At 38.1% G+C, this 15,862-nt stretch overlaps 1 protein-coding gene across 5 annotated transcripts in view; it reads left to right on the top strand.

Moving 5' to 3' along the window:
- Window positions 1–15,862, top strand: part of USP3 (ubiquitin specific peptidase 3) — a 43,048-nt gene that overhangs the window by 15,809 nt on the left and 11,377 nt on the right. For 4 of the 5 annotated variants that reach the window (XM_074599738.1, XM_074599741.1, XM_074599742.1 and 1 more), the window contains exons 2-7: window positions 1,244–1,304; window positions 3,513–3,644; window positions 10,108–10,191; window positions 11,938–12,019; window positions 14,540–14,622; window positions 15,507–15,620. In XM_074599738.1, coding sequence (XP_074455839.1) covers window positions 1,244–1,304; window positions 3,513–3,644; window positions 10,108–10,191; window positions 11,938–12,019; window positions 14,540–14,622; window positions 15,507–15,620 — 556 coding nt within the window. Of the gene's footprint in view, window positions 1–1,243; window positions 1,305–2,055; window positions 2,146–3,512; window positions 3,645–10,107; window positions 10,192–11,937; window positions 12,020–14,539; window positions 14,623–15,506; window positions 15,621–15,862 lie in introns of those variants that run through there. The other variant, XM_074599743.1, reaches the window with a different exon arrangement.

The raw sequence follows: 15,862 nt of genomic DNA on the forward strand, positions 1-15,862 counted from the left end.
TTGCTGAAGTGCACTTTGCATCTCATTTTTCTTTTCTCATCATATTAGTTGGAAGTTTGAAAGTATAATGCTATTTCTGTAAATTTTGTGGTAATGGGTAGTTGTTAACAGGTTTACTTCATTCAAGTCTAAGCGTTGTATATCATAGCATCCCTCCTTCAAAATGGTAATTCTGCTCAAAATTTGAGGGTTCAATATCAATTTAGTTGTAGTTCCAAAATTGCTATTGTTTATAAAGATGCATAATTTTTCTTGACTTGAGTCACAGAAGTTTTGCTCTGCTTGCTTGTTTTACTGTGTTCTGACTACATGGGTTATTTGTTGAGATTTTGTTTCTAATCTGAATGTTCAGACTTTACTACTGGCTTGGGGTAGGAGTTGGAATAATCAATTTCTGTGACTGTACCCTGGGATGGTGTTTCATCATTTTTTAGCATCTACCTTTTTTTTCCATTTAAGCCCTTTAGCTTAAAAACATCCATGTTCATTTAAGTTTTCTATACTTAGAAGGCATCTAAAAAATTAGATAGCATCTTCTGGTATCTTGGATGGATTGTGAAGCACAGGACTGGTGTTACGTTTTAACCTTTCAGCTTCTTGTGTGTGACCGAAAGGGTAAAATTTTTATGGATAAAGCCCTTACTAGTATGACAGCACAGGAATATATATTGTATAAATGGTGTGTATTATCATGCATTGCACTATAATTTATCCTGTGTTGCTTCTTATCAGATTGACCAGCTTTCTTGCAATATTTTCTTTACAGTGGCTTCTTGTATAACTAGCTTTATGAAACAAGTGCAGTGCTGTGGCTTTTTTCGCCTGTGTTCTGTGTGCTGCCCTATTAAAAGCCAAAAGAAAGATTTTTTTTAAACTTTACCAGTGTTTTTGCTACTGGTGCTTCTGTTATTTCTCTATTGTATTTCAAAATCAAGTAGATCTCATGTAGATGTAATACAAACAAAAAAGTTTAAATTTTTCATGGGAAGTGACAGGTAAATGTGTAGCCTGTGACTAAAACCCAAGCCAGAATGAGGCTGTTGTGCTTTAGCGTCAATAGCTCTTCAGTCTGTTAGTTTAGTCCCTAATACAGGTTAGTGAACATGACTGGCTATTTTATATAACTGTGCTGCTAAGATGGAGTCAGCAGAGCTGCTGCTAGCGCTCAAGATGTGTTATACAACTGTAATAACAGAGATATTTCATTTGACACTTCTTTTTTTTATTTTAAATCTTTTTATAGTGTGCCGGTCAAATAAAAGTCCGTGGGTCTGTCTGACGTGCTCAAGTGTCCATTGTGGAAGGTGGGTATAAAATGTTAGTGTGCAGATCTTTTAATCAGACCTTTATCTTCTTCGTTTGTTGCTTGACTCTGAGGCAGTTCATTCAAAATTTTCCTGAATACCTTATAATTCCCTGAAATAAACTCTTCATGGTCTCATTTAACATTGTATGTTTATACTGAACATGTTTCTTTCCTACCTTATGAGAGTCCAGAGATTATACTCAACATCTTTTCTTTTTTTCTTTCTTTTTTTTTTTTTTTTTTTTTTTTCCCCAAAAGGGAGGTGTACAGAGAATATGATGGCTCAACTCAAAAAGTGCCTGGAGAACTGCTAATTCGGTTGATTATTGTAAAGTTCTATTCTGTAAAAGGTGTTTCTATTGCAATAAGACTAAACGAATATGAATTCTTGGAAACGCAAATCGAAAGTTGGCACAGCTTATTTTGAGGAAAAGAGCAACTGTCCAGCTTAGACAGAAAATACCTTAAATGTACTGTAGTGTAGTTTTGGAACAGTTATTGCCATAACATGTAAGGACTAGCTACCATCAGAATTCTGTCAGAGCACACCTGTTTTTTGTCTGTAGTAGTTGAAGTACATAAAAATAATTTGTAGAGGGAATGATACAGTCAATGCTGTTATTTATATGTCAGAATAATTGTAGCAAATTTGCTGCTACATAGATGTTTGAGATGCACATATTAATGAGAACACAGTTAGTATTGATATTTAGACAGTATCCAAGATGAGAAAATGTTTTCATCTGCAGGGTAGCATCGGTGCTGGTGTGCTTTCATTCTGGAAAAGCATCATTAAACTTCTTGTCTTTGTCTTTTAAAATGGATTGAAAAAACTCTAGGTATTGTTTTTTGATCTGGATAGCAGTAAGTGCCACAATTTTAACAATGTCTCTTATTCAGACTTGTCAGCACTTATGAAAGCACACAGCATATTCTTCTGTTCAGATAATGCTTGAAATCTAAGGAAGAGAAGTAGAACTTTTCATGTCTTCACTTGAAGTACATCCTCCAGGTTAGAGTCATTGGGAACATTAATGACCATGATGGAGCAGCAGAGCATTTCTGGTGGGAGCATAGCTTTATAATCATACATACATACATATATATATATATATATATAAAAATAAAATGTGTATATATCTCTTTATAAAATGTCATTTGCCCTGTTAGGCAGCAAACAAACTCCTGCAAGCATAACTGTCTCATTCTGGTTATGACATAATTGCTGCAGTATTCAGCCAGCACAGCAATATTGGTCACTCCGTGGCTTCATTGCCTTAATTAGCACAGCTGTGTTAGCAGAATTGTTTACACCTGGATGTGAGAACAAGTGTAGAATACAAGACCTTCCTGTAGAGCATGTCCAGTTCCTATCGGTTAGCATTACTGAGTTCAAAAAGCAAGAAGTGGGGGAGGAGGGAATTCACCTGGGGTCTGGCCATGCACTTCTAAGTGCTAATGATTTTCAGATGATACTTAGGGCTCTTGCACTTATTTTAATTAAAGATGCTTATTTTTCTAGATAATAAACTTTAGCATGAAAATGCTCATTGTATCAGCAAAAGAGCTGTAGGATTTTAGATTTCTTTTTCAGTTATGTGACCCCAAGATCTAGAGCCTTTTATATTCATGAACTTTATAAAATGCAGTATGCTCTGATATTAAATCATGCTGCAGAATGGGAAAGCGTAAAATGGATGTGCTTTCATATGGAGGTCAGCACACTGTTAAAGTAATCACAAACATGATTAGTGCTGGGTGGAGAAAAACGTAGAGCTGTAAGAAAAGTATATGGGAAAGCAATATGCAGAACTAACCACATTAGAAGTATGGGAAAAGGGAGCTAATGATTTTCTCAGTTGTGAAGGTGCATCAGTCTGTTCCGGGCCCAGATCCTGGGGTTTGGTACAAGGATGTCAGTTTGTGGTTGCTATGAAGGAGATGGAGAGAGTAATTTGGACAACGTGGGTTGTAAATGCATAAAAAGTATAAAAATAAGTAAATGCATAAATTTATGTATTATGTATTATGCATAAAAAGTATAAAAAAAATTAACCAATGTTTTCACACAGGTGAATTGCCTATTTTAATGCCTTTATAAATATTGGATGCTCATTAGGCTGCTTTTTTCTTCTTTTCAGTGAATGTTGGTTAAGTAGCTGTTTAAAAATATAAGACTTTTTTTTTTTGTTTTCCATTTTTTTAGATACGTGAATGGCCATGCAAAAAAGCATTATGAAGATGCACAGATTCCTCTGACCAATCATAAGAAAACAGAAAAACAAGAGAAAGTTCAGCATACTGTGTGTATGGATTGCAGCAGTTACAGTACATACTGGTAAGGGTTTAAACACTGAAATTTGGCAACTTTTTACATACTAGAAGGTGAAAACTTTAAACTCTTGTGAAGCTTTATATTACACACATTTTTGAGCACTTCATCTCTTGATTTCCAGACCTGCCTGTTCAAAACCAGTTATGAAATAACCTTTTGGTTTTGCTTGTGTATTGTAGCACTGGTTGTGGCTGAACTCCTGCATTTCAAATGACTTAGCAGAAACTTTTTTCAAATAAATGCTTTTTTTGTGGTTTGGAGTTGCTTTTTGCTTTGGGGTATGTTGAGACCTTAACCTTTTAATTGTAAAAGCTGCTTTTCGGTTGTAGTTACTCCTTCCATAAAATTGGTGAGTCTTTCGTATCATTTATTTGTCAGAGTGTCAGAAAGTAAAGTAATACACTATAGTTCCTGCCCAAGAGATACGAACTTGAGATGTGTATGTTTGTGTTTTGTTTGTGTTTTTTTCCCCAATATTAAATTATTTCTTCACTCCAAAAGAAAGGGTTCTTTCTTTTCGAGATTTGGTGCAACCTGTAGGAGTTTGGGAAAGTGGTGGATCCGGTTGGGAAGCAGCATCAACTCTCTGGCAAGATTAAGTAGCAGAATCACAGAAGTGATTCTTCTAACAGAAAAATGGCCTGCACTGATTTATTCTGTCAGTTTCTTAGCATAAGGTACAAGAACTGGTTAGGGAAATTTAATAGTTATGCTGGTAATGTCAGGTTCCTTGTCTTCCTTGTTCCTTAGAGAGCATAGACTGGAAGGCTACTGAAAGCAATGCTTTTGTGAGTTCAGCATCTTTTATCCTCTTCACCCCTAAGTAAAACTGTTGCCATCTGCTTCCCCATTTCCTGTTAGCTTCATAGTTTTCTACATATGTCATTACTTGGGTGGTGTGGCAGTGCAGGATTTGAACAGGATTTCTCAGGAAAATCTGTGTTATGGTCTTGTAAAATTACTGAGTACGTAGCTCCACTGATGGGTATTTTGTTCAAATAATTGGGTATCTTTTGTGTGCTTCTTCAGGGAACAATCTCTTTGCTGAAGTTTGGGTATCCAGTTTTATGAGGAATACTTCTGTAACAAATATTTTTATCCCCTGCAAGTAAAGTAACTGTTAGGTGGTCTCACCTGGAGAGATTTTTGTTTGGAGCAACTCAAAAATTATTCAGATGATGCGTGCAGCAATGACAAAAACTGTATGAATGTTATGCATAAAAGAAAGGTTTGAGTAGCTTTGTCATGTATAGGGATTTTGCTCCTATTTGCATTATATCCAAGTGACAGCATTTGTATCTGCTTCTATGTGAAAACATTAGAAAACATAAATTTTTTCTAAGTGCTCAAGTTACCAGCATTGGAACAGCTGTGGGAAGCTAATTCCACTTGCCTGATTAATGCTGTTAACAGCTGAGGTCTACGTTGTGGCTTTTTGTTTTGTTGGAAGTATGACTTGTCTTCTAGTCGCTCTGAAGGTGGTAATGTGCGGAGGAATTTTAGCGGGGTATTTGAAGTCTTGATTATATCTACATTTACTATGACAAATAGTATGCCCAACTTGCTGAGGCTTGATGAGTTACAAGAGCAAGTCAGAACACTCTGCTGACCTTATCCCATACCCAGTATGGGCACTGCAAAATGGCAACATGGCTGTGTCTATGAGGACACTGACTGTGTCTATGAGGACTATGGGATCTGTAACTGAAACAAAATATGCTTGTGTGGATCGGGTAGGCACGTACTTAGGAAGCTCACTGGTGTTTCACAGCATATTTGTGGTAGGACAGATGAGAAGCAGTTTAGCATGTGATGTCTTTTGTGCTGTAATCGAAGTAGAAGGCTGAGTCATCTATGGATGAACTGGAACTAATTGTAGAGAGCTTTGCCTTGGGGAGTTCCTGTTGTGTATAATTCAGCAGCAAATTATAACTCCTGTGCTAATGTGAAGCTGAACAAGTTTCAAAAGCAGTGTATATTTGCTTCCATTTAGGATATTTTGTGTTTTTACCACCTGATAATCAGAAAAAGATACCTGGATTTGTTAGTGCACCCAGTTTTTGCAGTGGAAATGGGCTTAGATGTGTAAAGATGAAGCAGAAAGCATTCAGAGTAAGTTCTGACACTTTATTTCAGACAGTACTGTAGGGGCTGCTATCAAATAGTGCTGCCAGTTAAAGCAAATAGTTGGAGTGAATTTAAGTCATAACTAGCTACTCTGGAGATTGAATTTTGAACTGTTATTTATTAGCTTCTTCAGTGTAGACGTGAGTCCAATAGACAGTGCTACGTTTATGCAGTGATGTTTCTTTTAAGTGAACTTTTATTTAAAGATTAATATTATATTTAAAGATTAATATTTATTTCAATGTGGGCAACCTCACTGATTTGAAAGTCACAAAAATACCATCCTAAGACTTAACAGAATTTTACTTCTACTGTAAAAATAATGGATATATTTTGATGCAGTGCTGGCTTTCATGCTTTTGTTTGCAATTTTGTTTACTGCACAGAGTTGAATACTCCTGTTCCATTTTTATCCTATCCCAATTTACTGTGTTTGGCCATGTCATTAACATCCATGCAGTCACAGGAGCACAGTCCAGGGTTTGCCTTAGCTTTTCTTGTCAATCCAAAGGGAAGAAATACTGTGTGACTGTGTTGAAGCTACCATGGCTTATTGAATTTTGTTTGTAGTTCACATGCAATCTTGCTGTAAACCAAAACTAGAGCAAACAGTCTCCTGTAATTGCATTTCAGCATGGAAGTCTAGGTGTGTATGTTTTCTTTTACATGATCACAAGCTTTCAACATAGCTTTAAATGGAAAATGTTTCCGTTCTGGAGGGTTGGTGGTTAATTTTTGTTTTTTTTAATCTGAGATGAGTTTTTTGTTGTATTTATGAATTTTTTGAATTTAAAATGTTAAAATACAGGCGTGCTTGGGGTATCATTAAGTATTGGGCAACTAGGGATTTGTTTTCCAGAGGGTTTTGATCTTTCTTCTATGTCCTATTTGCTGGTTTAGTCTTCATAGGGGAAAATTTGAGAGAATGTTAATCTTTTATTTATTATGAGAGAGTTACTCTCTTCTTGATTCTTTGGTCACTTTTGAGACAGTAGATGTAATACTAAATCTTCAGAGTGAATTACGTTTGAGATCCTAAGCACTGAGAAAAACAGATTTCCCAAATTCCACTTTTTGGAGGTAATCAGCCTTTCAGTTAGTTCTACAATACTAAGCACAAAGAGTTTAAAAGAAGTACAGATCTTTTTTGTTCTTTGAGCCATATACGATGCTTTTTCCTGCTGTGTTAGTGGTTGTTTCTCTGTGCACTAGAAGTAAATGATATGTGTAAGAAGCTGCTTTCAGGAATAGGTTTCCTGAAAGAGGACTCTTGTAAACTTGTTTTCTCTCTGCTAGTGCACAGAGAGTTGGTTAGCACAGAAGAAGAAAGGCTGCCCTGTTTATGTATTTGCATAATACGTTTCCTGTGTTCATTTAATCCCAGACATAATTTGCAGGTCAGATTTCTGACCCATTAGCCTCCTTGTTATCTCTTAAAGGGACATGGTCGTGCTAATGTGTTCCTGCCTTTCCCCAGGGCCGATGTAACAATAACTAAGCACCAAGGGCTTTAAAAAATTCTGTTTTAGTCTTTCTTTTGGTGATGGTAGTTTTATTTAAAAAACGGACTTCCTGTGCTAGCGCATGAGCATCTGAAAATTAGATTGCTCAGGACCATTATTTTGCATTCTGCAGTCAGTGGAAATTAAAGAAGGTGAAAAAGCCTTTTATCAAGACAGTAAAACTTGAGTTCTTAGTTTACTCCTACAAGGTGTTAGCACAACTAAGGAAACTTGGATTTTCTGAATTTTTCTTCTCCTGTAATTCTTCAAATCCAATCAGGTCTTCATAGCATGAAGTTCTGTAACCTAGTGAAACGGCCAGCGCTAAGCATAAGCATTCCCCAGGGCAGTGCATACGTTCACTGGCTTGCTGCCATTTTAGCAGCAAAGGAGGCCAGAAAAGACCAGGCCTTGGCAGTAGCAGAGCTGCTAAAAATAGAAAGTGTATAGAGAGGAAAATATTGTGCTAATCCATATAAGGGACCCTCCCCGAAGTATTGAATTTGTTCTGTACAATTGCTGTTAAAAGCATATTGTAGAACTGCTGTATGCAAAAAGGTATATTGTTAACTTTTGATAATCCTAAAGATCACAAATTAAACATCTGTTTTGAATGTCAGCTTCACTTACAGGAAGGGATCTCATGGCAGTTTACCTTTAAGGTGTGTGGGCTTAGCAAATTTTAAACTATTAAAGCATAAACCACTTCCTATGCTGTTTACTTCATTTATTCCAAATAGATTGGTACTAGTGGTGAGTCCTCAGTGTTGCAAGGGAGGTGGTTTAAAAAAACCTGCCCATTAAAAAAAGAAATAGAAGAAGCTTGTCTTGATTTTAAGTGAATCATAAAATTACTTTTCTGCTGTTGCAAGAACCCTGACATTTAATGATGTATTCCTCGCTTCATCTTGGAGAAAGCGCTAACTTGCAATTTTATGTGAAGATGTAACTGGTATGCGAGATCAGACTGAAAATAAGGTTAACACAATCTTTAGGGCAGGGGAGCAAGCATTAAATTGTCTCTCTGCAATAAGTTGGCTTAGAGGCCTTTGGTGAGCTTGCATCTGCTTTCATTCCCTGTTTGTAAACACAAGTAGCTACACAACCAGTGTAGCAGTGTAATCATGCTGGCTGACCTGGGGCCGTGGGCACACTTGGTATTAAGTGCTGTATCAACCTGCACCTTATTTACCTCTCACCAAAGCTGGCCTGGGTGGTTTGCTCTGATGGTTGTCCTTGAGGTGTGGTGTTCTGCGAGAGTGGCAAATGCAGGAACATTTCATTAGGTAATTGTAGGTACCTGATAAAGCTGAATAGGACTACTTAAAATGTGGCTGAAAAATAAGCACATTTACAGATTTCTTCCCCCTCCCAAACTAACTAGGTCTGTGGCAATCTTTTAAAAAAAAAATGCTTGGCAATAGCTACCTTAATAATTTCTAGATCTTGTGTAAGTATCCTTATCTGCTGCGTTTGGAAATCTTGAGAGTTGTATTAATTTATCTTCTCACAGGCAAAAATCAACAGAGATGCTGGACAGACTGGTATTACAGGCTCCTTTTGGTAGTAAGGGCTTTACTTTCTCAATTCTGTAGTCTCTTCAAGAATTCAGTGTTTGAACTAACATGGGCAATAATGTTGCCTCTAAATTACATTGTATGTTTATGCAACAAAGAATGTTGTAAATTCCAGTTGGGCCTGAAGACAATAGCTTCATTAATTTAGGAAGCACGGATCTGCTCCAGCAGAGGAGTGACCTGAGACGAGGACATATTTCGCTATTGAGTTAGTCCTGTGTCAAATGGAAAGGAGAGAAATAGTTGCAGTTCTGATATTAAACATATGCAAAGTAAGTTAGTTTTCTTCACAGGAAGTGTTCAGTTGCCTGCCAGAATTTGAAGCCGCAACGTGACGCTTCACAGTAAGCACAGGTCTGACAAACGCTCTCAGAGCTGAGTTACCTTTGTGGGATGTGGGGGAAGGGAAGTTGTGACAAGTCTCTGCTCCCTTTTTCTCAAAATAGCTGGTGCGAGTGGTGTTAAGTCTTACCTTCCTGTTTCTCATGCCAGAATATGGGTCATCTAGTTCTTGAGCTAGCTCCTGGCTAACCCTGCAAGAGTATTGTGACGTGTCACCTGCAGCTCCTGTGCACAGCAGTAAGGCTGCCGCTCCGCTGACTGCCTCCTTTGAGAGAGACTCGAGGAGGCTGCACAGAATTCTTGGTTTACTGACCTGCAGGTGTGCGTTCTGCAGGGCTGGCCTTCTTTACTGACTGCAGCATTTCTGTTTCTTGGTTTTAAGGAATTTTTGTCCTTCCTTCCCCTCCCCTTTCTGCTGCCCCACCCCTATTTACAGGCGTTGTCTGTCCTTCACAAATGGAAGAAAGAGCATGGATAAGAGGGTCTGCATCACTCTGGGACCTCTATTCCCCCTTTTTGTGAGGGCAAGAAATGCAAGGGATTTAAAATACAGCAGAGCAGCAGAAGTAATGCCATCTCTTTTTCAGCTCATTACTTTTGACACTTACCCTGAAAAAGCTCAAAATCCTACCTTAAGTTTTATAATATAAAGTTTCTGTATATATAAAAACTATATGAGAGGTCAGATTTCACTGGTCTAGAAGGAAAAACATGTAATAAGATACTGCCTGTACGTTCTCTTGCTGTAGGGTATTTTTCAGAGGGATCCAAGCTCTGCATGTAGGTGTTGTGCTCCCCTGTTCCCTTCGTAATCTTCCACTGAGTCACTTTAGTGCTTCCCACATGTAGGCTTGCCTGACTGTTTTGGAGTACTTCATTGAAATCCTTTGCACATTCTGATAAATGTTTTTCTTGCAGTTATCGCTGTGATGATTTTGTCGTGAATGATACCAAACTGGGCCTGGTACAGAAGGTCAGAGAGCACCTACAGAACTTGGAAAAGTAAGTAGTTTACATCCAGACTGCTTTGGATGGACTTGTAATATTGCATCATTTAAGTGGTATTTCTGTTTTATATGTATTTAATATCTATATTTTGGTCTTTCTGTGTATGTGATACTGTATATGTTTATCCTTTTCATCACTGAGAAGCAGAGGTGCAGAATGAATGGATTTGGCTGATGTTTTCTTTTTTATAAGGTGAATCTCATAGAAGCAGTATATGGTGATATGGGAATTTGGATATCAATTAACCTTCTTGCTACCTAGCCAGTAATTCTTGGTTTTTTCCATATGAAAAGTAGAGAATTTCCAGAACAGAATCATAGTTTTGTAAAAACCAGAATAAGTTTCTAGAGCAGAGAAATTGAAGGGAAAATGCAAGTGGGAGCAGTTTTCATATTAATTGCATAGTTTAGTTTCCCAACAAAAAGATTAAGAAGGCTTATGAACTTGGAATTGTACAGGAGAGACACATTTTTCCTCTGCCTTTACCTGCACTGTTCATATGATCATAGAATCTTCATGGTTGGAAAGGACCTTTGAGATCATCTAGTCCAACCATAAACACACACAAAAAACAAACAAACAAAAACAAAACTGAAAAGTTTTTTCCACTGAGAAGTTGATGCTGTGATCGTTGTGATGCAGATGCAGTGGTCGGTGCTAGATAGCAAGTAGTCTTTTCACAGTTTGCTTAGAAATCTTATATAATACTAAGTACCTGTGCACACAGTGCTTACAAATGCATTTGAATGCCCCAGAGTTCAAGTAGAACTCCCGCTGAGAAACTGCTACAATTTTGGGAAGTCTCTGGATCCTCCCCAAGTTAAGTGTGTCACTTACTCTGTTGGTAATATTAACATTTTCATTATTTTCAATTCTCTTTTTGATGGGCTTCTCAGGTATGTAATGGGATGTAAAGATGTTTAAGCACAGTAAGTGCACGTTAGTATTTCACAGTGTCCAGAAGTTCTAGCTCTTTGGGAGGTAAATGATACGTGGAGGTTTCCGTTGTCTGTAATGACAATTTTTGAATGTTTGGAGGGCTTTTTAATTAAAAGAATGAAAAAAACCAACACCCAAACCTAAAATCTGGAACAAGTTATGATTTTGCTATTTGATTAGAGAGTAGTCATAAACTGGTAGAATTGAGGGGCCAGTAATTTCCAGTGGTGTGGAAAAGAATAACTAATTGTTCTTGTAACTTTGTATTAGTATTACACAAATGTTATAACCTCGTGTATTTTTATTTAAGTAAGAAGTCAGCTATAATACATAAGTGCTAGCACTGGAGATATTTTTGATTTTTGATAACTTTACTTTGTTCTGATTTTTTTTGAAGTTTTCTTTCTAAAGGCTTAAATAATTTTTCTGATAGAAGTATTTTACAGAAAATTCTGTATTAAATATTCCTTTGATTAATGAAAAAGATCGATATTTTTAGATGAAAAGTAGCATACTAATAAGTCCACTTTTCAGGGTGCGTACTGTAGTATGCATAACTGAATGCAATTAACTTGGACATCAGCGTTGAAAATAGGATGTGCGTCTGTACTCTGAGGGAGATGCAGCCTATTTTAAGACTATGAAAAGCATGTGTTGCAATCAGGAAGCTCTTTGCTGTCTTAATGGCAACTGATGGCAGATGTAATCACCGTGTTAAACATTAGGATGATTATCTGTTGTCCATTTCACACAATATTTTGGATGTATAGTAAGCAGCCCCTTTTAATTACTTTCCAACAGTTCAGCCTTTACATCAGACAGACATAGGAAAAGAAAACTATTGGAAAACTCATCTCTGAACAGCAAGTTATTAAAAGTAAATGTAAGTATGACAGATCCGGCATGGTGAGTTTAAGGGTGTTTTTTCAACCTGTTGAGGCTCATAGTTGGCCTACTCTTGCAGTACTTAGAATTGGTTACCCAAATTCTGCTTGGTGCACTTTGTCTTTCTCATCTGGTGACCACACACCTAGAAGAGCCTTTCTCACAAAACAATGTTTGATATTTTGCTGCATTTCTGTTGACCTAGACTTTGAGCTTCCCTGTGCTTAAGAAGGGTTTCATATCAAGATGGAGCTTCAGGGCAGTTTGAGCTTGGTGGGGTCAGTGACTTCGGAGGGAGCTAGTACCTATTGGGATAAAAACAAGGCCAGATGTAAGACTTTTCTATTCCAAGCAGACATGGGGGTTTTGTCTCTCAGGTGCGCTGTCTTTTTCTAGGGTAATAAGAGAGTAATTCTTAGCAAAAAGTAAAAAAAATTAACAAGTTTTTAAAAGACCTTAGTAAAACTTGCTTTCAGAAGAAACTGTGGACTATTCTGAAAGCTTTTCTCACTCATCGGTCATCTTCCTGCTATTTTAACTTCACAACTGCAGAATAGCACCCAGGAGAGGACGATCCAGCCCTTGCTAGATAGCTGAAGGGCTTCACAGTTTCTTCCAGTCAAAGAATGACCCAAAGCTAATGTCTCTGTTTTCCACAGTTTGGGTTGAGGGAGTTTCTAATCTTCATCATTTCTCCCAGATTTTAGGGAGGGAGAAGGGAGATGGTGACCCAGTTGTATGCAACTGCTTAATTTTCACCCTTGGCCGGAAGGAGTGGCAGAGCAGAGCTATTCCTCCTTGGCCCCTGGGACTGCAGGATAGCAATGTAATCAAAGGGAGCTGAAGTAACAGCTGTCTTCAGCTATGAGGAACAATTACCTGATTACAAAGAGAAGTTGTTCTCGAGAGGAGTATGAAGGGAAATAAGAGGGTGGAGTGGGAGCAAAGCAGTGTGGTGTTGTTTTGCAAAGCCTGTAGGGGTTTAGTTACTTTAAAAATGAACTACCTGCAGTCAATTTAGGATCCTCTGAATGTGGTGTATGTGCTTCCTGTACTGTCGCAATCTTGGGGTGATTGAGGAAGCCCGAGAGAAATAGTGGTGTGGTTTTTTGTTTGTTTTTTTTTTTTTTTTTTTTGCTATGGGAACACACAGCATCGTTGTCTGGAAAACTCAAAGCCAGAAGGAAAATTCTAGGCAACATTTAGGTATGGAGAAGACAGAATTAGAAAGAATTAACTTAATGCTGCTTTTATTCTTCTTAATCTGTGCTGTTTTTTCAGTTTTATTAATTTATTAATACTTGAATATTGCCCGTGGCAACAGATGATCTTTTTATTGTTGGCACATTGGATCCTAATCTAGAAAAGACAGGGCGCTGCTGTTTGCATTGATACCCTGCTGTCTTGCCCTGGGCAATAGTGAGAAAAGAATCTCTGTTGAAACAACTCTTACTGAATTGGTAAATTGCTTATGTAAATAATATTTTATCTTTTCTTTTTTTTTTTAACAACATATACACAAATATCCTGCTGTCATTAGTTCTTCACCAGAGCTGGTGTTTGTGGTAGATTTTGGGGAGGACAAAAAGTTTTACTGGAACAGTTTGAATACATATTTGGTAGCCTGGATTTGCATGCAGTCTTTGGTGTCAAGTAATATGTTCATTTTGAGATACTACTACTAAAAGACAGTCTAGCTTTTAAATTCTGTTAGAACAATGAAGAATGCCTAAAAATTTGATGAACTTTCAATGTGATATTTTGTAGACAATGCAGTGTGTCCAAGTGTTGCAGATTCTAGAAATCATAAATGCAACACTGTCCACATTTTTCTTCCTTCTCCTCCCAGCCTACCATGAAGATTATGTGGCAAAAAGCGAGCTCATCTCTGGGAAACATTGCTCTAACCTGTTGAAACTCCTAGACTGTAAATGGTGTAGGTTTTGCTTCTCTTCATTCAACACATTGCTTTTTCTTTGCACAGTCTAACTTAAATAAGTGCTGTTGCCTGTCTTTCAAAACCCCTCCTGGCTACCACAAAACCCCACCAAGACAGCAGGCTGGCGCTGGTGACGTAAAAACAACCTGCAGGCTGCTACACTGTGCATATCAGACATGAGACTGAATGGATAAGGATTGTTATTTTCATTTTTAAAGGCACTTCAAGGAAATTGCTGTCCAGTTCTCACTGAACCTTGTTGGAGTGTGAATATTTAACATATACACACACACAAATACTTTGCAGTAAAAGCCCATGCTTAACTATGTGTTGTCCTATTCTAGATTTATTTGCACAGGAAAAACGTAGCATAGTTTTCTGTTGGCAGGAAACAGGTTACATGTCAAGATGGAGCTTCAGGGCATTTTGAGCTGGTGAGGTGATCACTTTGGCTTTGAAACTGCACTTTTCAAACAGTTACTGTTTAAATATATGCTGATATAAAGGTTACAGCTCTGTGGGGAGAAAGTGGTGGAGCAATGCTAAGTCTTTCTTTAACTTAACTGTTCTCATTTCCAGGGAAGCACCACTGCCCTTTGTGCCACAGGCCTTCGGAACCTGGGGAATACATGTTTCATGAATGCAATCCTTCAGTCACTCAGGTACCTCTGAAGCTTTCCCCACACCTCTGTGGGAGTGGTTGTGTGCTGTAGCATTAGGCAAGGGAATTACCAGTGTACAAAAGTGTACTTGGATTTGCAGGAATGGGTGTGTGCAGGTACCATAAAGTTGTGTTTTGCAGTGTGAGGGTCTTCCTGTGATGCAGTGTTGCAGAGGAAGCCTGCCATATCCTCAGCGGAAAAGACGACTGTCCTTTCATTGCTGAGGCTGTTGAAACAGATTGATGCTTATGGTAGCTCTAAAAGCAGAGACAGCGCTTTGAGGGATGTGGTCTCATGGCAGCGGGTAGGAGAACAGTTTCTGCAGTGCTGAGATGTTAGACCTCATTTAGTTGCTGCCAAGACCACTGCTGCTCTGTAATTGTCCTTTTGCATTTCTGAATTTGCCTGCTTCACTGGGAGACTACTGAGTCAGGCTATAGCAGGACTAATCGGTCTCCCATTTTCTTTTCCATTATTCAGGGTTCACTGGCAGGAGTTGAGGCACATGATTCTTACATTCCATTACTGGGACTGTGTTAGCAGAGGTTAGAATTGATAGGTAGTGGTAGACACGGAGTTAACCTCCTAGCAGATGCAGTCTGGTTCGTTAGGAAATGCCTTCCGATACCTCCATCTGTCATGGTATCTCTTAGTCAAACAGAGACAAAGTGTAATTATTTGAGGTAGTTGGGATGATGATGATATTTACAGAACTGCCTAGTCATTTACAGAAGATGAGTATTTGCTACAGTCTTTCTTGTATTTGAACTGTTCATGATCGCCATCCTCTATCACTGCATGAAGAACAGTGCATTTCAAAGAACAGGCTCCAGAATCTGTTCTCTGCCCCTTAAGGATTTCATTAATTTTTCCTTTTTCTGTAGTAACATTCAACAGTTTTGCTGTTACTTCAAAGAGTTGCCTGCTGTGGAGCTGAGGAATGGGAAGACGGCAGGCAGGCGAACTTACCATACCAGGAGCCAGGGGGATAACAACGTGTAAGCTCCATGTTCCTTGATAGCACTGAACTTTATGGAAAACAGCAAATGCTTGGGTAGTAGAGCTGCTATATGCTTTCAGTGTTGCAGAATCATAGAAAAATGATTCATGGGGGGACAGATTCATAGAAAAATAGATGACTATATGAAAAAACCCACCTTGTATCGCTTTCAGTTTGCTTATATAGGTCTGGTGCTGCAGAGGGAAGCAGTCAGATACATCAGAAAGCACTGGAGTGTAA

This window comes from Larus michahellis, chromosome 9 (genome assembly GCF_964199755.1).
Source record: "Larus michahellis chromosome 9, bLarMic1.1, whole genome shotgun sequence".
Taxonomy (NCBI): domain Eukaryota; kingdom Metazoa; phylum Chordata; class Aves; order Charadriiformes; family Laridae; genus Larus; species Larus michahellis.